General features: G+C 43.4%; 3 protein-coding genes across 6 annotated transcripts; 1 reads left to right on the top strand and 2 right to left on the bottom strand.

Annotated features, from left to right (window-relative positions):
- The first annotated feature begins 3,508 nt into the window (after positions 1 to 3,508).
- On the top strand, positions 3,509 to 8,086 carry LOC124483396 (zinc finger protein 260-like). 2 transcript variants are annotated; one of them, XM_047043833.1, is made up of 4 exons: positions 3,509 to 3,924; positions 4,042 to 4,176; positions 4,623 to 4,961; positions 6,517 to 8,086. In XM_047043833.1, the coding sequence occupies exons 1-4, from the start codon at positions 3,732 to 3,734 to the stop codon at positions 7,818 to 7,820; spliced, it is 1,971 nt and encodes a 656-aa protein (XP_046899789.1). In that variant the 5' UTR covers positions 3,509 to 3,731; the 3' UTR covers positions 7,821 to 8,086. The 2 variants fall into 2 exon arrangements, with proteins under 2 accessions (XP_046899789.1, XP_046899790.1); XM_047043834.1 differs by lacking the exon at positions 4,042 to 4,176.
- A 2,382-nt stretch (positions 8,087 to 10,468) lies between these two features.
- LOC124483413 (zinc finger protein 391-like) lies at positions 10,469 to 13,104 on the bottom strand. Its single transcript, XM_047043859.1, has 2 exons — positions 12,786 to 13,104; positions 10,469 to 12,037 (listed from the first exon to the last, which is right to left on the bottom strand). The coding sequence occupies exons 1-2, from the start codon at positions 12,976 to 12,978 to the stop codon at positions 10,917 to 10,919; spliced, it is 1,314 nt and encodes a 437-aa protein (XP_046899815.1). The 5' UTR covers positions 12,979 to 13,104; the 3' UTR covers positions 10,469 to 10,916.
- Positions 13,105 to 15,079: 1,975 nt separating this feature from the next.
- LOC124483408 (bifunctional apoptosis regulator-like) lies at positions 15,080 to 20,789 on the bottom strand. Of its 3 annotated transcripts, XM_047043853.1 has the most exons (10): positions 20,659 to 20,746; positions 20,040 to 20,128; positions 19,614 to 19,913; positions 18,987 to 19,085; positions 18,771 to 18,873; positions 18,226 to 18,395; positions 17,421 to 17,565; positions 17,001 to 17,177; positions 16,563 to 16,759; positions 15,080 to 16,489 (listed from the first exon to the last, which is right to left on the bottom strand). In XM_047043853.1, the coding sequence occupies exons 3-10, from the start codon at positions 19,904 to 19,906 to the stop codon at positions 16,297 to 16,299; spliced, it is 1,377 nt and encodes a 458-aa protein (XP_046899809.1). In that variant the 5' UTR covers positions 19,907 to 19,913; positions 20,040 to 20,128; positions 20,659 to 20,746; the 3' UTR covers positions 15,080 to 16,296. The 3 variants fall into 3 exon arrangements, with proteins under 3 accessions (XP_046899809.1, XP_046899808.1, XP_046899810.1); XM_047043852.1 differs by lacking the exon at positions 20,040 to 20,128 and having other exon boundaries at positions 20,659 to 20,786; XM_047043854.1 differs by lacking the exons at positions 17,001 to 17,177; positions 20,040 to 20,128 and having other exon boundaries at positions 20,659 to 20,789.
- Between the last annotated feature and the right edge of the window lie 138 nt (positions 20,790 to 20,927).

Below are 20,927 nucleotides of genomic sequence, written 5' to 3'. Positions count from 1 at the left end.
TCAGCCGCCTGCAGCCGGCTGCAGCGCTGCATGAAGTCAGTCCATGTCAAACACACCTAATGCATTGGTTCAGTAAACGACGCATCTATGCACCTCTCAAGACTAGCCTTCCCGGAAGTAGTGATGGGCAAATCGAGGCTTTTCGAAACACCGAGACAATTGAAACATTGGAGTCGGGCCTTTGAAACGCTCGAAACCTTTACTCAACAGCGACATCTGCTGGCAACTATGAATATGGCATGACTAACATTCTTATAGCTAATTCCACATCTTGATGTTAAGGATCCTTGTGCTTGAACGGAAGTATTGCCGTCCTGCAATGCAGATAGTGTGGTATCGAATATGGGAGAGAACTTTCATTCTAACAATTCAATTAAGCCCATATATAATTTCCGAACTGTTTGAGACGATAAACTTAGTATACAGTGGTTACATATTCATTTATAGGTTGTATATAACGTCTCATTACATTTATTCATTTAACAGACGCTTTTATCCAAAGTGACTTCCAAGAGAGAGCTTTACAAAGTGCATAGGTCACTGATAATAACAACAATATAGCCCCAAAACATTGCGAGTAGCCAAAACATGAAGCACATATTGTGAACAACCAAAATAAGTGCCAAAGTGAAGAACCATAAGAGCATGTAGTTAAACAAGTTACAATTAAACAACATGAACCACTATAAGTGCAAGTGTACCTGTGGAAAAACAAGCAAAATTAAAAACAATATATCACAGCGAGTACAAAAATGTAACTCAGTTACCACTAACCACAAGAGCAACAAGTCTCTAAGCAAGAATCATTGTGATCCTTGAGGATCTCACTTTTCTATATTTGTTCGGCTTAGAGATGGTTTTGGGAGCGGTGATCCCGCCTCCTTCTACAGAGACACCAAACTTTTTTTTACAAGTTACAAATCTTTTCTACAAGTACACAGATATTCTTTTACAGAGCGCTCCATGTCCTGGCACTTATTTCACGCCATTGTCTCACGCATTCAAAACCTTTGTGGCTCTGCCGCCTAATTTTATACCCCGACACGTCAGAGTCTTTTGGCAAGTACGAGACAGGTTTCGTTCAAAATCACGTCACAAAACGTTTCGAATCAATTTGACACGTGACCGGGAGTGTTTTTAAACCCGTCTCGAAACGTTGTTCCGATGCAGTGAGTGTTGAATGTGTCTGAACCATAGAGTTAATATAACTAGAGCAAGCTACTTTTGTCTTCCAAGATGGCGTCCCCATTAATTTCTATGAAAAGTGCTCAGTGGCGCAGTGAGGCAAGCGAGAGCGCGAGACCGGGTGCGGCCATATTTCCACTTCCGTGTCTTCCGGTCTAGCTTTAAACAGTGGCTCTTTTTTTCCCTTGCTCCGAGACCTCGTGCACGCTTGCAACTAGCTGTACACGTCATACTTTGCGACAACCAGTCGCGAGCATAGATTTATATGGTTACGAGCGTGTGAGCTAAGGCAGAATCTATGGGTAGAAAGTCCGATAAGAATCAGAGACATGATGCAAACTTAACGGAAATGTATTCTGTCACTGTATGGTATTCTTTCTACTTGTTTTTTAGAAATAGGCTATAGGGCTAAATATAGGGCTATTCTAGATGGAACTCATCACATATGTTGCTTTTTTTCTTCGTGATATGAGTATGATTTCCAACGCATTGTATCGGATGAAATAAACTGTTAACATGAACAGCTCCGTCGTTGTTCTCGCCAGGCAAAGAAAGCTTAGTTATTTTGGTAACCAAAATCTTCCATAATGCAGACTTACCATAGCTTACTGTCAACTTTGTATTCAAACGAAATGCCACGAAATTCACACTGCCTTCAATTTCACATCAGTGTCAAAATGCGACCTGTGTTTTATATGTTCAACCTAGTAAACCAAACGTCTATTAATAGATATAACGTGATCTAACAAGACGTGTTGATAATGTAATAAATAAAAGCTCGAGAAGTGTGTCTAAAATATACTTTATTGAACATTTGCCTTTGAAAGGGGCATATTCATAGAACCATATAGGCTACAAGACATTACCATCAGATGTAAGTGGGGGTGAAACATAGTCACTGAGGACCTTCATTGTCCCACAAAAGCAGTTTGGCATGATCAAAAAAAAAAATAATGGGTGTGTTTAACAAAAGCTTCTGAAGGCAAGACTAACATTATTTAAATATATATCATTTCCTATTGTGGTTAACAGTTAAAGTATTAATCTTCGTCTTTGCTCCAGATAGACATGTCAACAATCTATGCTCGCGCTTAGGCCGAATCCCAATACTCCCCCTTACCCCTTACCCCTTACCCCTTCCCCTTACAACTTCCCCTTACCCCTTCCCCTTAATTTACCCCTTACCCCTTTCCCTTACCCCTTCCCCTTAATTTACCCCTAGCCCTTGGCCCTCAAAAGTAAGGGGTAAGTGCTACATAGCCCTAGGAAATGGGACGCCACTTGGTTACAGGTATGTCATCTAGCACGTATCGATATCTCCAAAGCAAGTAGTGTTATGCACTGATATTAAACGAAATTCGCTGCTAATGGAGTTTACTTAGAACTGTAGACATGCTAGTCAAAGAAATGCGGGACTGTTGTGCAATTCAGAACTGTAACATTAGCGTACCAAACTAGCAATTTTTTTAAACGTTTCAATTAGGAAAATGGTTGCAAATATATATGTTCATGACTGTATATAACACAAAACAAGACTGTCATAATTCTTTTATCAATTAATTAAGCCGAAAATATTACATTTATCGGACTCTCTGGATGATTTGGTCGCCATTGTTGCCGGTCACGCAGTTTTCACATAGCCCTAGGTTTCAAGTAAGCTCCCGATCTTACTTGGTTTTAAGGGGTGTATACCCCTTAGTCTTAGCCCTTCCCCTAGCTCCAAAAGAGTATTGGGACACCACTAGCTCTCACGGGAATGCGCCAAACTAAGGGGAAGGGGAAGGGGTAAGGGGGAGTATTGGGATTCGGCCTAAACATAACGTATTTGCCATCATGTCATGAACGTTTTTACGAAAAATCTAATTCGTTTTTAAATAACGGGAATAAACTATATTAACAACATTTCATGTATGTGTGATAACGATTTGCTAAACTTGCTACAACAAGGCAGGCAACTCAAGCCATTTCTCCCTGTGCTCATTCAATATAAGTCTATGACCCATTCAGCTCAATGTAAATCGGCTATCGGCCAATGTGAACTTTTGTGCTCGTTCCCTGTTAGTATCCGCGAGCACATTTGCAGGCAACTTTTATTGACATAAGCAAATGAATGGGGTGCTAGTTTACCCATTTCGGATTAGTCTCAAACTTAGCAAAAATCGGGAAAAATTATTCTATGAAAAAGCTAATAGTATGAGCCAGGTTCGAGAATCCAACAAAAATTATTGGGGGAGATAGTTTTGTAAATGGTGGCTGGAGTTAATAGAATAAAAACGACCGGAAGAGTTGGAAACATAACCGTAATGCAATACCACCTACATCCACCGGGGCCGTTGCTTCAAGCCGAGGGGCGAGGGGTGGGGGCTTGGTCGGAACAGTATCGACACCTTAGTACCGAGCAGCCCATCACTACCCGGAAGTAAACGGAAGCTCGATGTTGTTTCCCTTCGACAGGAGTTGTGCGTCGCTACTTTGTAACCCTTAGGAAGGACCCAGGTGCTAATAGCTAACCTCTTTGGGCAGAGTATCGCTTTTACCCCACCAAGATGTCAAAATGTGATTTGTTCAGAGAATTTATCCGTGAGAGACTAACAACTGCAGCTTTGGAGATTTTCGGGGCCTTTGAAAAAACGTTTGCTGAGTTCCAAGAAGAAATCTATAATTCCAAGGAGGAGAGCGCGCGGCTTAAACGATTGTTGGACATTGTTACTCCACCGGAGATCAAGATACAACGAACAGGTAGGGTGGACAGTCAGAATGCAACATATTTTTTGTCCAAGGCTGGCTCCAACCAATGGCCAAATAACTAGCGTGTTGGTTTCAATGTAGCCCTTGAGCCAAATGCTTTTGTTATAGACTTCGTGGAACGCTGCCACGAGCTTGCAAACGTATTGAATCGAACGTCAAGGAAGGGCGGAGTGGAGTTGTACCCAGTGGCGAAAATCTGCCATGAATTTTGGGGGGACATTGTCTCAAGAGCAATTCCCGAAGGTGACTTCAAAATTACTGCTGTAAGACATACATTGTAATTAGTTAAATGTATATTAATAATATTATTTAAATGTCCTTATGTTTAGAGTGATTTATAGGGGGGGGACAAGTCCTATTTTTACCAGGATGGGGGTTTGTGTCCCCCTTGTTTTCTGCCTATAGTTGTACCCCGTTTAAATATTAGTCAATCTACTGGGACTTTACATTGTTTAATATCAACCGGCCTGTTCGGATCAGAGTCCTGAGATCACTATCTAGGATACATTATTTTATTGCTAATTGGTTGCTGTTTGATATCTTGCCCTAAAAATATATCAGTCTCAGCCGACCACGTCAGAAAAACAACCAGCCCTTCTTGACAACATCAAGTGTACTCCTCAAAACTGATCACATGGTTTCTATCTCAAAATAGTGGTGTCTAAATATAACTGTTCTTTTCCCCTTAGATGTGCAGCAATTCCCTCTCTCGGAGCTCCCACAGATTAAAGAGGAACAGGAGCTGTGGACCAGTCAGGAGGAAGAGCTGCTCCAAGGACTGCAGTCTGAAACTACAGATCCTAGATTTAAAGAATCCACGTTTTTAAACATCAGAATGTCTCAATTAAATGTGATAAGAGAACTTTTTGGTGAAATACTGACAACAGCAGCTTTGAAGATTTACTGGGCCGCTGAGAAACCATTTGCAGGGTACCAGGAAGACATCTCTCGTTCCAAGGAGGAGAGTGCACGGCTACAACGGCTGTTGGACGTTGTTACTCAACCTGAGATCAAGCTACAACGAATAGGTCTGATATTCATACCTTCATGTTATACTCTGTTGTGTCTAGAATGCGGAGGGGGTCACATGATCACCTGGGTTTTAGAATGAGCTGAGATCTGGTGACTGAAGGCTGTAGCCTATGAGATCACTTTGTGAGGCCTCCCTATCCTGGAAGAGACCTTCGTCAGGATAGACATGGTTCATCAAAGGATGAAGATGATCGCTCAGATTAACTCAGGTCGGATTTACAGTGATCCTCTAATGGGACCTCTGTGAAATGGCTGGTAGATACAGACTGTTCCCTGACTAACCCTGTAAATACAGACTGTTCCCTGACTAACCCTGTAAATACAGACCGCTCCTTGACCGAGGTGGTCAGCACCCATCTTAGCCTCCGTTCCTTCCATGTTGGAATCACAGAAGGTGGACCCTACCATATATTCTCCACTCTTACTTAACTGTCTCCAGCCTTCTCTGCATCTCTGTCACCAACCGTCTCTGGAGGAGGGGAGCCCTCACCCAGCTGCTCCTCCCCAGGTTTCTAACATGTTTTCCTTGTCTTCCTTGAGAGTTCAGGTGGGTTATAGGTGCCAATCTAAGCCATAAGTGAAACCCTCTGTGACTTACAAAATAAGACAAACTAGAGAGGGTACAATTTCTGGGGAAATTGTAGGGTGTTCTCGCTTGCGGGTGGGTCCGTCCCCTTAAGTTTTTCCCATTAAGTGATATTTTCAAGCATTTAGCCTACTCAAGAACCCCATTTGAAACAAGCGAACCCCCTTTGAAACAAGCTACTGTAACAACGTTGTCACCAGCAGTATTTTAGATGGAATCATGATTCAAACAGTACCGTCTGCTAACTGAAAAGATGCCCCCAAAAACGTAAACAAGTTTGACATTAATTTAGGGGGAAATGGCTAAGTCAAAAGAAGTTTGCTACGAGCAAGCTAGCTGCTGTTACTAGCCAAACGTCACTGAGGAGATTGTTTAAAAGCACCAGAAATAAAAATGTTTCTTTTGACATAAAGTTTAGGCTGTGGCATTGAAGACAGCAACGCACCACACAAGCTTGAGTTTAAATACATTATTTAATTTGACATTACTTACAGTACATGCAAGTCTTGATTTGCTTAAATGTACATGTGCTGCTAGTACACCACGGCACGATACTCGCTGTGCAACAGCACATCAATCCATGCGTCGTTGCTAACGTGTGCTGACGTGGTGACGTAGCTAGCACTGAGTACCCTTCGTGACTAAAGGCACTTTTTGCCACAAAAACTTTGTAACCTCCTAAACTGTGCAACGGAACGTAAATAAAAATACAAGCAACGCAATTGAGACCAAGACGAACATTTTGACACAGGCGTTGTCTATATAGTCCAAATATTGACTGATCCTTAGGGGGTAAAAATAAACAATAATAATATATGTGAGAGAACAATGGTTGTGCTTGCCGAAGGCATGAGCACACCCAAATACATTTGATTTGGAAAATCCCTTCCATTTCACAATGTTTGGTTTTAAATGTTAAATTGCTAAATAATGGTGGCTAAATATAATTGTTCTCCTTCCTCTAGATGTGCAGCAGCTCTCTCTCCCGGAGCCCCCACAGATTAAAGAGGAACTGGAGCTGTGGACCAGTCAGGAGGAAGAGCAGCTCCAAGGACTGCAGTCTGAAACTACAAACTCCATATTCACTTCTCTCAGTGTGAAACATGACTCTGATCAGGAGGACTCCTCTGAATGTTCACATCTTCACCAGACTGTTAAAGTGGAAAACAGAGAAGGAGACTCTCTACCCACCAACACAACTGAGGAGCAAATCAAAGCAGAGCCTGATGGACAAAACTGTGCAGCACCAGAACCAGGCAGTGACTCTCAGCCCCTCTCTGTTGTAGCTGCAGACTGTCCTGCAGCTCAGACTTTGGAGGAGGAGGAAAATGGAGGAGTGATGCTTTTACAGAACAGAACACAAAATAATGAGGCTCTTTCAAGGGACAATAGACCACAGGGAAGTCACATAGAGAAGCCTCATCAGTGTCAACAATGTGACGACCGATTTGCTGGCAAAAGTAGTCTTGTAGGTCACATGAGAAGACACACAGGGGAAAAACGTTTTCAATGTCAACAATGTAACAAACAATTTGCTCAGAAAGGTCATCTTGTTAATCACATGAGAATACACACAGGAGAGAAACCTTTTCAGTGTCAACAATGTAACAAACTATTTGCTCAAAGAGTAAATTTTGTTAGTCACATGAGAACACACACAGGAGAAAAACCTTTTCAGTGTCAACAATGTAACAAACAATTTGCTCATGAAAGTAATCTTGCTAGGCACATTAGAAATCACACAGGAGAGAAGCCTTTTCAGTGTCAACAATGTTACAAACAATTTGCTCAGAAAGGTCATCTTGTTTGTCACATGATAAGACACACAGGAGAGAAACCTTTTCAGTGTCAACAATGCGAAGACCGATTTGCTTACAAAAGTGTTCTTGTTACTCACATGAGAAGACACACAGGAGAGAAACCTTTTCAGTGTGAACAATGTAACAAACAATTTGCTCATGAAAGTAATCTTGCTAGGCACATTAGAAATCACACAGGAGAGAAGCCTTTTCAGTGTCAACAATGTTACAAACAATTTGCTCATGAAAGTTATCTTGTTAGTCACATGAAAATACACACAGGAGAGAAACCTTTTCAGTGTCAACAATGTAACAAACAATTTGCTCAGAAAAGTCATCATGTTCGTCACATGGTAATACACACAGGAGAGAAACCTTTTCAGTGTCAACAATGTGACGACCGATTTGCTTACAAAAGTAATCTTGTTAGGCACATGAGAAAAACACACAGGAGAGAAACCATAGTTTGAATGATGTAATTTTCTAAAACTGGTTGTTCCGATACTTGATTGTGATTGCTTATATCGTGTTCCATGCTATTGTAAATTCCAGTATTACCTTTCAAGTTGTCCTCATAACATTCTATTACAACGTCCCATATTACTGCACATCGAATATTTCAAATAAAAAAAGATGTTACAAGGTAGTAATCAACCTAGTCGTACAGAGAATGGCTAGCCTGGCTGCTAGCCCAACTTCTCCCCGCCCACTAAAAGATTTGTTCGGGAAGTTGGGATGGAGAATCTCGTATTGGGGACAACTACAGAAAACCAGACTCGGGACGGACCAATGAAATTGCCAGGGCGGGCTTTATACGATGATGGACAGATGATCAACAGTAACGTAATCAACAACGTCACGAAAGAGCGCTTGGGTTGAATTCGTTTTCAACAAACAACATATTATGTTGCTCTGATTGGTTGTAGGTCTATCCAATTGAGCGAAGAGGCATTTGTTTTACGAGTTTGGTTGAAACACGCCCGGTAGTCACAGCCCAGCGGAGAGTTTTCAGACTCATATTCTGACTAGAATTATGAGTATGACAACGTCAGGCTAGAGAATGGCAGAATTTGTTGTGAATTTTGATTTGCTGGGTGGGCTAACGTTTGACAAGTGGTGGGAGACTATTGACAGAATGGAGGAGAAAGAGTTTAAAAAGGCCAGGCATGCAGAGAAGACAGAGGCTGAAATCGAAGCGTTGGCAGAGGCAAGGCAGTTGCGTGGCTAAGATTTATGTATGAACTATACTTTGTAGTGGCGGAAGAATGACAGTTTATTAAACTATTTTGTTTCTTAAATTTAGTTTTCTTTATTTATGAAACCATATCAAATATTTGCAGTAACAGTTTTAGAAAAGCAATAAGCCCTGCTTCTCGGTGTGGCTAAAACTCCCTTACCTGTTCTAAAATCAGCGCAAAACAGATAATGGGCTTATTGCTTAATTTTATGCCAGAAGACCTGTTTGATTTATGTAATGAGAAATTACGTAAGTTTGTATTAATTTCCTGTCCAGCGGGTATTTATATGCTTTGCTTCCTCCCTTGTTGTATGTGCTGGTGCCAAGCAAGGAGCACCTTCCACCTTAGATACCGTTACCTTCCACCTTAGATACCGTTACCTTCCACTTTAAATACTGTGAAGCGACCGAACGTTAAAGGCAGTGTTTAATACCAAGACACTGGCTGAGTTTTGGATTTCAGTGGAGATGGAATACCCACAGCTATCCAAGGCAGCTGTAGGCTACTGTTGCTGTTGACAATACTTAGGCTAGTTGTGCGAAATAGCCAGCACTTTCTTTTTTTGAGTCGGCACTCACGTACCTTAAAAATAAATACATTTTGCGACTGAACGTGGAGGTTGATCTGCGAGTGGTGGTCTCCAAAATTAAACCAAGAGTGGACTTGTGCCCACCCATCTCATTAGGTGAGGTTAACGTTGAAATTAGGTGAAGTTAGATTTACACTTAGTGATTTAGCAGACGGTCTTATCCAGAGCGACTTACAGGAAGTACAGGAACATTCCCCCAAGGCAAGTAGGGTGAAGTGCCTTGCCCAAGGACACAACGTCATTTGGCTCGGCCGGGAATGGAACTGACAACCTTCAGATTACCAGCCCGATTCCCTCACCGTTCAGCCACCTGACTCCCCTAGGTTAACGTTGAAATTCAAGTAATGAATAAATCACTAAATATTATAACGGTAGGCTGTTGTGTTATTTTGTGTTGTCATTATGCTCATGTTTGGATAGGCCTGAGAACATATGAGAACACACACAGGAGAGAAACCTTTTCAGTGTCAACAATGTAACAAACAATTTACCGTTAGGGTTTAGATACCGTTACTTTACACCTTAGATACTGTTACCTTTGGTAGAGGGCTACTATTTCAATTTTAAAGGTTGTTAAATGTATGTGTCCTGACTGAATTCGATACAGTAAGACTGTATCGAATTGGCATTTTGTAAGTACACTACAATGCACAACACTAACATTGTGCACAACTTTAACACTTTGACATTTACCAGCAAACTTATTGAATTCATTGTACATGAGAATGTGCAGACACAACGGTCTCGAAATTCAATGGTAGTTATGGTTACATAAAAACAAATCTGCCTGAAATGATGAAGGTCTGAACACTGATGTGTCCTTCTTCATTGTAAACTCTACGGTCTCCTATGTGATGCCAGTAAGATCTTGAGTTCGCGCTCTCGCTTGCCTCACTGCGCCACTGAGCACTTTTCATCGAAATCAATGGGGACGCCATCTAAGAAGAAAAATCTAACTGTGTCTATTAATATATAAGTCTATGTTGATTACCCAGGAGCCCTTGAGGATGTTACCGTTGATTACCCATGAGCCCTTGAGGATGTAACAATTGATTACCCATGAGCCTTTGAGGATGTAACAGTTGATTACCCATGAGCCCTTGAGGATGTAACAGTTGATTACCCATGAGCCTTTGAGGATGTAACAGTTGATTACCCATGAGCCCTTGAGGATGTAACAGTTGATTACCCATGAGCCTTTGAGGATGTTACAGCTGTCCTCCTGTGCAGGGTACCGTCACAGAAAACAAGGAGGTCAAAATAAAAAATCAAATGGCCGAGAATCAATGAACAAAGTCAGAGAAAAGTTGACCAGATTTATTAGTAGCCAGCCCGGGACTTAATAAACCATCAACACCATTTGGTGGTCGAATGAATGCAGTGTGTAGGTTACAGAGTGGCTTCTATACCCTGGGGCACACATACACAGATAGTATCCATAGTACATTTACTTACTGGGCACAGCATGTGTTCAGCATATTATTATACTTGAATGGTCTTACCTGACAATACAAAAGTTTATAATGAATTAATTATCAATACTTGTACAAGTATTGGATGACAAGCAGTATCAGTAACATAGTAATACTATTAAAACTAGAATGATTGCCATCCCTAGTGGCGCCTTGCCAAAGGCAGGCACACCCAATATTACAAGATATCTCAAACAAGAATGAACATGTTGAAACAAATGAGACTTGTGACTGAAAGGTTAGTTACATTCCTGACACTGCTAAGGTTTACATCCTGTGGGTCATCATATGTGTAACTAGACTAGACTTTTGGCTAAAACATTTTTTACATTCCTGACACTGATATGGTTTCTCTCCTGTGTGTGTCTTCATGTGACGAACCAAGGTACATTTCACGCTAAATCTTTTGTTACATTCCTGACACTGATAAGGTTTCTCTCCTGTGTGTGTCCTCATGTGCATAATCAAATGACTCTTAAAGTTAAATATTTTGAAACATTCCTGACAGTGTAATGGCTTCTCTCCTGTGTGTATCCTCATATGGTCAACCAGACAAAAATTACTAGCAAACTGTTGGCTACATTGTTGACATTGATTGGGTTTTTTTCCTGTGTGCATCCTCATATGACGAACCAAAGTACATTTCATGCTAAATCTTTTGTTACATTCCTGACACTGAAATGGTTTCTCTCCGGTGTGTGTCCTCATGTGCACAACCAATTGACTCTTCAAGCTAAATCTTTTGCGACATTCCTGACACTGATATGATTTCTCTCCTGTGTGTGTCTTCACGTGGTCAACCAGACATAACTTATGAGCAAACTGTTTGCTGCCATGTTGATATTGATAGGGTATATCTCGTGTGTGCATCCTCATATGACGAACCAAACTGGATTTCAGACTAAACGTTTTGTTACATTGTTGACACTGATGTCTTGTTTTTACTCTGTGACTTCCCTGTGGTCTATTGTCCCCTGGAAGAGCCTCATTGTTCTGTGTTCTGTTCTGTAGAAGCAGCACTCCTCCATGTTCCTCCTCCAAACTCTGAGCTGCAGGACAGTCTGGTGCTACAACAGAGACAGGCTGAGAGTCACTGCCTGGTTCTGGTGCTGCATAGTCTTGTACCTGAGGCTCTGCTTTGATTTGCTCCTCAGTTGTGTTGGTGGGTAGAAAGTCTCCTTCTCTGTCCTCTACTTTAAAAGTCTGGTTTATATGTGAACGTTCAGAGGAACTCTCCTGAACAGAATCATGTTTCACACAGAGAGAAGTAAAGATGGAGTTTGTAGTTTCAGACTGCAATCCTTGGAGCTGCTCTTCCTCCTGACTGGTCCACAGCTCCTGTTCCTCTTTAATCTGTGGGGGCTCCGGGAGAGAGAACTGCTGCATATCTAGGGACAGAAGAAAACATAAGTTTACCTACTTGTCATCATTCTGTATTTTAACATCGTTGTCAGCTAAAAACATACAAATTGAAACCAAACTGTCTGTATACATTAAGGTGCTCTTTGCAGGGTATAGGTGTAAAGTGGACCTTATATTACACATGGAGGGAATCTGCCTCAAGAAGACTATGATTGGATCTGAGTACAGGGGCACTTAGGACTGCTTGGGTGGACCTGATGTTAGTTTCCTCCAGGATCACAATTACTATTATTGAGAGACTTGTTGCTCTTGTTGGTTAGTTTTAACAGATTTAAACTTTTGTACTTGCTGTGAAATATTTTACTGTTGATTGTTCTTCTACAGGTACACTCTTGCACTTATAGCGGTTCATGTTAACAACATGCTCTTATGGTTCTTCCCTTTGGCACTTATTTGGTTTTTCACAATGTATCCATCATGTTTTGGCTGCTCGCAATGTTTAGGACTACCTCGTTGTTATGATCAGTGACCTATGCTCTTTTGAAAAGCTCTCCCTTGGAAGTCGCTTTGGATAAAAGCGTCTGCTAAATGCATTAATGTAAATCTAAACATCCCTGTCCAGAAGAAAGTTGGTCCTGAATATAGTTCATGTATTGCTAACTCAGCATGAGTGCCCAGCAGCATGAACCAACCTTTCTAATTTAGCTACCCTCTTCTTACATGACAACAATTCTACACACAGAAGATGATAACATGAATGTCTGAATATCAAACCTGTTCTGTGTAACGTGATATTAGGTTGACTGACAACATCCAACAGCCGTTGTAGCCGCGCATTCTCCTCCTTGGAACGAGAGATTTCGTCTTGGCACTCAGCAAACATTACTTCAACGACCTCGAAAATCTCCAACGCCGCCATTGTTAGTCTCTCACGTAAAAAAATTCTGATCATGTTTAATTTAGACATGTTGACGCTAAAACCATAAAACTCCTTTGGTAAATCTAGAGAATCTGCAGTTTCAGACTGCAGTCCTTGGAGCAGATCTCCTCCTGACTGGTCCACAGCTCCTGTTCCTCTTTAATCTGTGGGGGCTCCGAGAGAGAGAGCTGCTGCACTTCTGGGGACAGAAAAGGCAAGACAACAGTTAGATGCCTTTTATGTCTCATGACATCTGAAATGTAGGTCTACGTAGATAGAGGTACTGACTACATTGACTACACTCAAATTAAAGTAAAGAAGTGTGGGCTTTAACTTAGTACTCTGACAAGTAAAAAGTAGCCATAACTACTGTGTGTGTCACGCGGGTAACTAGACCTTACATCATATGAATGTCATTTTTGATGGCGACAATTTTAAACGTCTCTCTCATATGGCCATATTTTTTTGTGTTTGTAGGCTACATTCGCACATCCGTTTAATATTTGCTAATGTTTTTGTGAGTTAAATGTTTTTTTTCGTATTGAGTATTTTTCGATTTACAGATTATACATTTACACACAGATTGTTGCACATAATAATATGGAGACAAATATATCTCGATATCAAACCTGTTCGGTGTAGCTTGATCTCGAGTTGAGTATAACAACCGTAGTAGCCGTACCCTCTCCTCCGTGGAATTAGATTTCTTCTTTGTAGCCTACACAAGAACCGTTATTTCAACTTCACCGATAATCTCCACCGCTATATTGATAGTGTCTCACATATACATTTGGACATTTTCGAACTTTGCTCAACGGATATGGCCCTTAAGCTTCCTAACTAACTAACTCTACTCTACTAACAACTCAACTAGCTAGTCCAAGCTATTTTTTCCGTTTCCGGTACGTAGCCCAATTAATGCCGGATGTAAACAACATCAAGATTTACCAGTGATTATAGTTCCCCCCTATTTACATTTGATATCCTCTTGTATTGAACCCAATATTACATATTTAAAGAAGTATAATGATGCATTTTGGCATTATTTATAGCAAGTGATAGATCACTCACACCCATCAATGTGATTTGTCTGCTATCGGACAGTTTAAATAGTTTTCCACCACACTGGAGGCTGAGGCAGTGTACAGTTTACCAGGCATTGTTATTATAGGACAACTCTGATGTATTTTCCTAGTTTACCTGAGGCCTGTTCCATAAAGCTATTTGAACCAAATAAGCCAGGTTTATGTAGGCTACGTTTGTCTGACTCATTTCAAATTGGTTCGGCTCCGTAAAAGCCAGTTGAACATTGTTCAAGCTCAGTTAATACGGCAACTTATGCTGCAAAACTAACCGTAGGCCTAGCCTGTTTTGTTGCTTAACCAAACGTTCCTTTAACACTGACCTGACGGGGGAGCAACAATTTACCACAGAATTTCTGGCGTGCTAAAGTTTGACACAGTTTTAAACTGTCATTTAAAACAGAGTCATTCCCATTGATGCTTATCTTTAGCGTTTAATTAAAGATTGCAACCAACGTTCATGTTAACCGCTAGGCTTCTACAGTTCGGGAGTGAGGCCGGCCGCCTACACTATTAAACCAGGGGCGAATCTAGGTTCCTACTTTTGGGGGGGCTAAGCCCCTAGATAAAACATATTATTTTTCTTGTGACCCAGCAAAACTAGGGGGGTCTGAGGGGGGTGTTCCCCCAGAATAACATTTTGAAAATATCCTTTTAAATAGTTTCCTCTAGTGGGTTTTAGGAAAAGAAATTAACAAATTTAGATTTAAAATATTTTTATTAAAATGTTTGGGGGGTGGGGGCTAACAAAAGTTTTGGGGGGCTCCAGCCCCCCCCCCCCCCCCCCCCCCCCCCCCCCCCCCCAAATAGGGCTAGATACGCCCATGTATTAAACCCAAAAGTCAACAAAAGACAGTAGGCGGCAGGCCAATAAAATAAAACCCGAACTGATGTCCATACCCTCACCCCAGCTTCACAAAATAAGGAAAATAGAGGCATATATATTCCCTAATGTTTTGAGTAACTTGGGTAATTCACCTAGCTGTGTATAGATTTGGTTCAGACACAAGAGCGATTGTTGTGCTTGTTACATATGTAACAACCAATAATAAATAACTGAGGGATTATAATCTTAAATAAAAACTTTATTGGCATGTTTTCATCTTAGAGAACAGAATACCAGCGCAGAAAGTTCTAGAATTCCTTTCAAGTGCAACATTTAATCAAAATGTAAAAAATAAAGATTTAATTTAATCAAATATTAATCATATTAACACACAACTACAACCCAACAATTTGACCAGTATATTGCACACTGACAGAAGATTTTCTTTAACGATTAAAAAAAGAATATGGCCAGGAACATTAGTTACAAACAAGCACACTAGCCCTATACCATGTTGTACAGAGGAGCAGTCCTAACCCAGGTGAGCACAATCCCCTGGGCCAAGTGCACCAGCATCCCTTCCATGGTAAACAAATGGACAAGCGAGACAAATTATTTAACCTTAAACTGAAAACTTAAAGATCCAGATCTTCCTTCCAGAGTATTCCTCTTTACCTGGCCTTTTATTTAAGAGAAAAACACCCTTTAAGATGCACTGGGAGAATCTCATGGAACGGTTAAAACAAAAGACAGAAATATGAGGACTAGAAGGACAGAAGAAGACAGATATGAGGATGAGAAGAAGAAGTGGTTTGAGCCAATAGAAAGGCTTTGCTTGGCACAACAGGAAGTCAACAGGAAGTGAAACAGATGCCACTGCTCCTGGTTGGTTGCAGAAAATAAATTTGTCCTTAACCCAAGAGCAAAGATTGCAACCAACACACCCTAGAGGCAACCGCCTCTAGCGACACACCCTGCCCTGTCGCTTCCTTATTCACACATTCACCACATCAATAAAAGATTGGGAGAGAGGTAGTGACAGAAAGAGAGATTGGGAGAGTGTGAGTGAGGTACAGAGAGATAGAGAGTAAATGTGAAAGTGAGAGTGTGTGACAGAGGTAGAAAGAGATTAGCTCTACAGATGATCCTCGCTCCTCACAGCCTGTTTGAAGACAACAGAGGTCTCAGTCTGACCTCGCAGACATACTTCTCTCCAGAGAGTCTGGACAGTTCTGACATCAGACCCCACAGAGCGTCCCGCAGAGCGTCCAGCTGTCGTTGCTGCCGACTCCATCATCGTCATACCGACTGGAGTTTCAGTCCCAGCCTGGGCCAGGCTGCACTAGATGGTCTGTGTGTGTGTGTGTCTCAGACAACATGTGTGTGTCAGATGGTGTGTGTGTGTGTGTGAGTCAGATGGCATGTGTGTGTTTGTGTGTGTGTGTGTGTTAGTGTGTGTCAGATGGCGTGTGTGTCCGGGTGCAGTAGCTGCTGAGCCACCAGGTCTATGTTGATGATGACGTTGAAGTAGAGGCCCCAGTAGAACATGCAGTTGCAGATGAAGCGCGGCGTGGCGGGCCACAGCAGGGCGAAGGCCAGGCCCTGGGACAGCGTCCTCCAAAGGTGAGCCCACATGCACCTTGGAAGGCCCCTGGAGGAACACAGCACCGCTCAGACACTGGGGGCCTCTGTGTTTCTGTGTGTGTGTGTGTGTGTGTGTGTACCTGATCAGTGCGCGGGTCCACACACGGTACAGGGAGCATCCTTCCAGGACAGACAGCAGCATGGCGTTCACAATGATGAAGCGGGACGTCCAGTAGTGCACTGAAAGCCAATCCCACGCAAACTCAGCAATCAGCTGGTACGGAAGCAGGAAGTACTTCACCAGAAACTCCGCCCACTGGCTCCAGCTAGGTTGTGCCTTTGAAGCAGGAAAGGGGTTAGATCCCATTGGAATCCACGTCACATTTCAATTTAATTAATTTAGCAGTCGCTTTAAAGAGAGACAAGCCAATAGTGCACATAGAAAGCACAGCAGCAGATTGAGGATCAGAAGTGTAGAGTTCTAACAGTAATTCAGTGGTCATAGTCAAGGAACGGTCTGTGTTTACCAGACATCTCAAAGTAACCTGCCAGGCACAGTGCAAAGAGCTGACTGGTACCTGTTTGTTGAGGCTGTCGTCCATTGGCTGGCTGTTGTGTGAGAGGGTGGGGCAGCAGGTGTGCAGGAAGGGCAGGAAGGAGTCCAGGTAGTCAAACAGGTAGAGGTAGAGGAGGGTGAGGCGGGGAGAGCTCTTCAGAGCGTACAGCAGGAACAAAGATTTACCTGCATTCACCGCCTGCACACACACAGTGCGCACACACACACACACGCGCACACACACAGTTTTAATTCTGTGTGTACCTCTGACTTGTGAGCTGGTGGATGAGGTAAATCATAGGTGGGAAAAGAGGGACAGTTTGGAAGGGAGTGATGAGGCGAACCCCGAGGAGGTCAGAGATAACTGAGAGATCAGAGATAACAGGAGATAACTCCAGGAGAAGCCCTTCCCCCCTCACCTTGTAAGCCCCTCCCCCCTCACCTTGTACTCCCAGAGGTTCTGTGGAGGTTTTCCCCCCAGGGCCCTGACCCTCTCCAGCTCCGCCAGTATGGCCCCCCTGTGGGCCTGGTTCTCTATGCTGTAGGGGGGCAGGGCCAGCTCCTCGTCACCCAGCATCAGCAACAACCTGCACACAGACATCACTACATGACCACAACAACCTGCACACAGACATCAGTACATGACCACAACACCACCACAACAACCTGCACAGACATCACTACATGACCACAACACCACCACAACAACAACCTACACACAGACATCACTACATGACCACAAAATCACCACTACAACAACCTGCACACAGACATCGCTACATGACCACAACATCACCACATCACCACCACAACAACCTGCACAGACATCACTACATGACCACAACACCACCACAACAACAACCTACACACAGACATCACTACATGACCACAAAATCACCAGTACAACAACCTGCACACAGACATCGCTACATGACCACAAGATCTCCACAACAACCTGCACACAGACATCGCTACATGACCACAACACCACCACAACAACCTACACACAGACATCCCTACATGACCACAACATCACCACAACAACCTGCACACAGACATCGCTACATGCCCACAACACCACCACAACAACCTGCAAACAGACATCGCTACATGACCACAAGATCTCCACAACAACCTGCACCTGCAAACAGACATCGCTACATGACCACAAGATCTCCACAACAACCTGCAAACAGACACCGCTACATGACCACAACAACACCACATGATTTGATGTGTGTGTGTACCTCCCGTTGACGTCAGCCTCCAGGAAGCGGTGTGTGTAGAGCTGGGCCCAGGGCCCCAGGTGCTGCATCCACTCCTGCACCTCCTCTGGGCTCCACCTAGAGATGGCCTTAGCAACCAGCTCCTCCCCTTCCCCCTCCCCACTGCTCCAGTGGTAGCCCAGCAACAGCACCTGGACACACACACACAAACATGAACACTAAGGTTAGGATTAATTTGTGGAGTGAGTTAGCAATACATGAACTATTATAAAATAATTTGAAAAAATGTTGGCAAAATCTATTTAACTGTTATTTCGGTTACTAAAATAAAGTAATTTGAACCCCCCCACACACACACCACACACAAGGTGTAACACAGATCCAGACCTTGGTTGACACAGTGAAACACACACACAGACGTTGCTCCCCTCTGCCACATGGACAATACAAACAGAACCGTTGACTCACACACACACACACACACACACACACACACACACACACACACACACACACACACACACACACACACACACACACACACACACACACACACACACACTTACAGCCACACATGAGAGTGCAGTGAGGACTCCAGAGAAGAACCCCCCGGCTCCTCTGGGCTGGCTGCTCCTGGGGACGCTTCTGGAGGCCTGCTCCTCTCCATACCTGCACAAGAACACATACACACCATATACAGATACACCTGCACATATACACCACATATACGTATACACCTGCTCCTCTCCATACCTGCATACCCTACGTGTGTGTGTGTTTACCTCTGGAAGGCCAGGAGGCTCTGGGAGATCTTGGGGTTGTTCTGTATCTCTGCTCGTCTCCTCTCCACCACCTCTGAGAACAGCTTGTCAGCCGCGTCCCTGACAGACGACAAGAAGGTGAGGAGGGGAAGTAGGGGTGTATGTAGGGTGTGTAGTATGTGTAGGGGTGGTATGTGTAGTGTGTATGTAGGGTGTGTAGTATGTGTAGGGGTGTTATGTGTAGTGTGTACTGGTACTATGCAGTATTAAATTTCATTCATTTCATCAGGTCAATGATCAGAAGAGCAAAGCTCGGACAGTGTTTCAACGGTCAGTCAAGGAACGGGTCTGTATTAATGAGCCTCAGACGCCAAGTAACCACGCCCCCAGCTAGCAGGAGAGGAGTCCTCCGTGAGCAAGTGTAACAGACGTGGTCTTGCAAGTTCCGTCAGAGGTATACGGGCATCCGTCCGCTCCCACAGGGAGTCAAACTCACCACCTCTGACTTCCCAAGCGCCACCATCACCACCAACGAAAATCTAGCAATTCGTTGGCGCGGGTGGCCTTTTACATACTTGAGGAGTGAGTTTCACCACACACACCGGCTACACAAGCACGACCCAACCCAGCAGCAGGAAGTTGACCTACCTCAACAGGATGTTGATTTTGGGGAAGCCCTCCCACTTCTCTCTGCACTCGGGGCACTCTGTCTTGTGGGAGGAGTCCCACCACAGCGCCAGGCAGTGGCGGCAGAAGCTGTGCCCACACGTCAGCGTGGTGGGGTTCACCAGGATGTCATAGCAACAGTGGCACGACAACTCGCGCTCTGAGAGGGCCAGGTGGGGGGAGGCGAGGGGGAGGGGGGAGGGAGCCACGGGGTCGGTAAAGACCCCTGTTCCCTCTGCACCGCTTACGTCCTCTCTCATCTGGGATGAGTCCATCTGAGGCCTGGAGGGGGAGGAAGAGGGACAGATATGGGGGGAGAGAGAGAGTAAGAGACAGAGAGATAGATCGAGCCTGTATTGCATAAACGCTCTGACATCATACGACATTCAGTTCAGTCCATAGCACAACCTGTACGTTCACTGCAGGGCACGCACGGGTGTACACTGGGCCGGGCGCTATCTCTGACCTATGGACTCCGTATCCCATCTGTATGCCAACTACAACAAAATGTCGACAACCTATTACAATTTGTTTTAAGATGACACCAAGGGTAATAACGAGCGTTAACGAGTCTCATCTTTACTGTTGTTTCAATTACAACAGCTAGCTAGCCACTTAAAGAATTGTTGGCTAACTGGCTCATTCTAGTCAGCTAGTAGCTAGCTAGCTAACTAGGAAGTACGTCCACAATTTGTACAGGCGAACGTCCAAAATAATGACACATGACACTGTCTCTTGACCTACACTTCAACAACTCAAGGAATATCCAGAAATGTTTTAATTGTCAATAATCGCTTCGTATGTGTACATAGCAATTAGTTATATGACAGACTATAACATCGTTGTGTTGATAAACTGCAGCTAGCTAGCTGAAGTCGTGACGTTATGCCTGGCTTTAGCAGGGGGTGCCCCTACAACTTTGCTAGCACTAGCTAATTCAGTTAATCTTGCCTGACGAAGAAAGGTAGTCAACATTTCTGGAAGATCATATCACAGCGTCAGGAGAGATAAATGTCCCGCTACTTACTCCAAGTTCAGTTGTGGTCGATAGCTGGGATGTTCATCATTCTTGTCCTGCATCAACTTTCGCAGGACTTGCAGGTTAGCTAGCAGCTAGCTCCCGAACCCAGTATAACAAAACTCGCACGCCACCCGGTATGCTGTCCCGCTCCTCATTGGCTACACTCAACATGTAAAGTAACATGATTGGTGAGATCAACTCATCGACATAAATGAAACTATAATTTCATACACGCTTAAGATTAAGATGAGGTCAGAAAGCTCCGGTTTTTGACT

This window comes from Hypomesus transpacificus, chromosome 21, assembly GCF_021917145.1.
Source record: "Hypomesus transpacificus isolate Combined female chromosome 21, fHypTra1, whole genome shotgun sequence".
NCBI lineage: Eukaryota > Metazoa > Chordata > Actinopteri > Osmeriformes > Osmeridae > Hypomesus > Hypomesus transpacificus.
Note: the sequence above shows the minus strand (reverse complement) of the source record. Positions and strands in the feature narration are given on the sequence as shown.

Coding starts and splice junctions, on each gene's coding strand:
- LOC124483408 (XM_047043852.1), bottom strand. CDS start 20,711: ATGCAGGACAAGAATGATGAACATCCCAGCTATCGACCACAACTGAAC. Junction 17,566..18,225: donor GAGGCTGACGTCAACGGGAG/GTACACACACAC, acceptor GTCTGTGTGCAG/GTTGTTGCTGATGCTGGGTG. Junction 16,760..17,000: donor ACGACAGCCTCAACAAACAG/GTACCAGTCAGC, acceptor CCTGCTTCAAAG/GCACAACCTAGCTGGAGCCA.
- LOC124483396 (XM_047043833.1), top strand. CDS start 3,732: ATGTCAAAATGTGATTTGTTCAGAGAATTTATCCGTGAGAGACTAACA. Junction 3,925..4,041: donor GATCAAGATACAACGAACAG/GTAGGGTGGACA, acceptor CTTTTGTTATAG/ACTTCGTGGAACGCTGCCAC. Junction 4,177..4,622: donor CTCAAGAGCAATTCCCGAAG/GTGACTTCAAAA, acceptor TTTTCCCCTTAG/ATGTGCAGCAATTCCCTCTC.
- LOC124483413 (XM_047043859.1), bottom strand. CDS start 12,978: ATGTCTAAATTAAACATGATCAGAATTTTTTTACGTGAGAGACTAACA. Junction 12,038..12,785: donor TATCACGTTACACAGAACAG/GTTTGATATTCA, acceptor TTCTGTCCCTAG/ATATGCAGCAGTTCTCTCTC.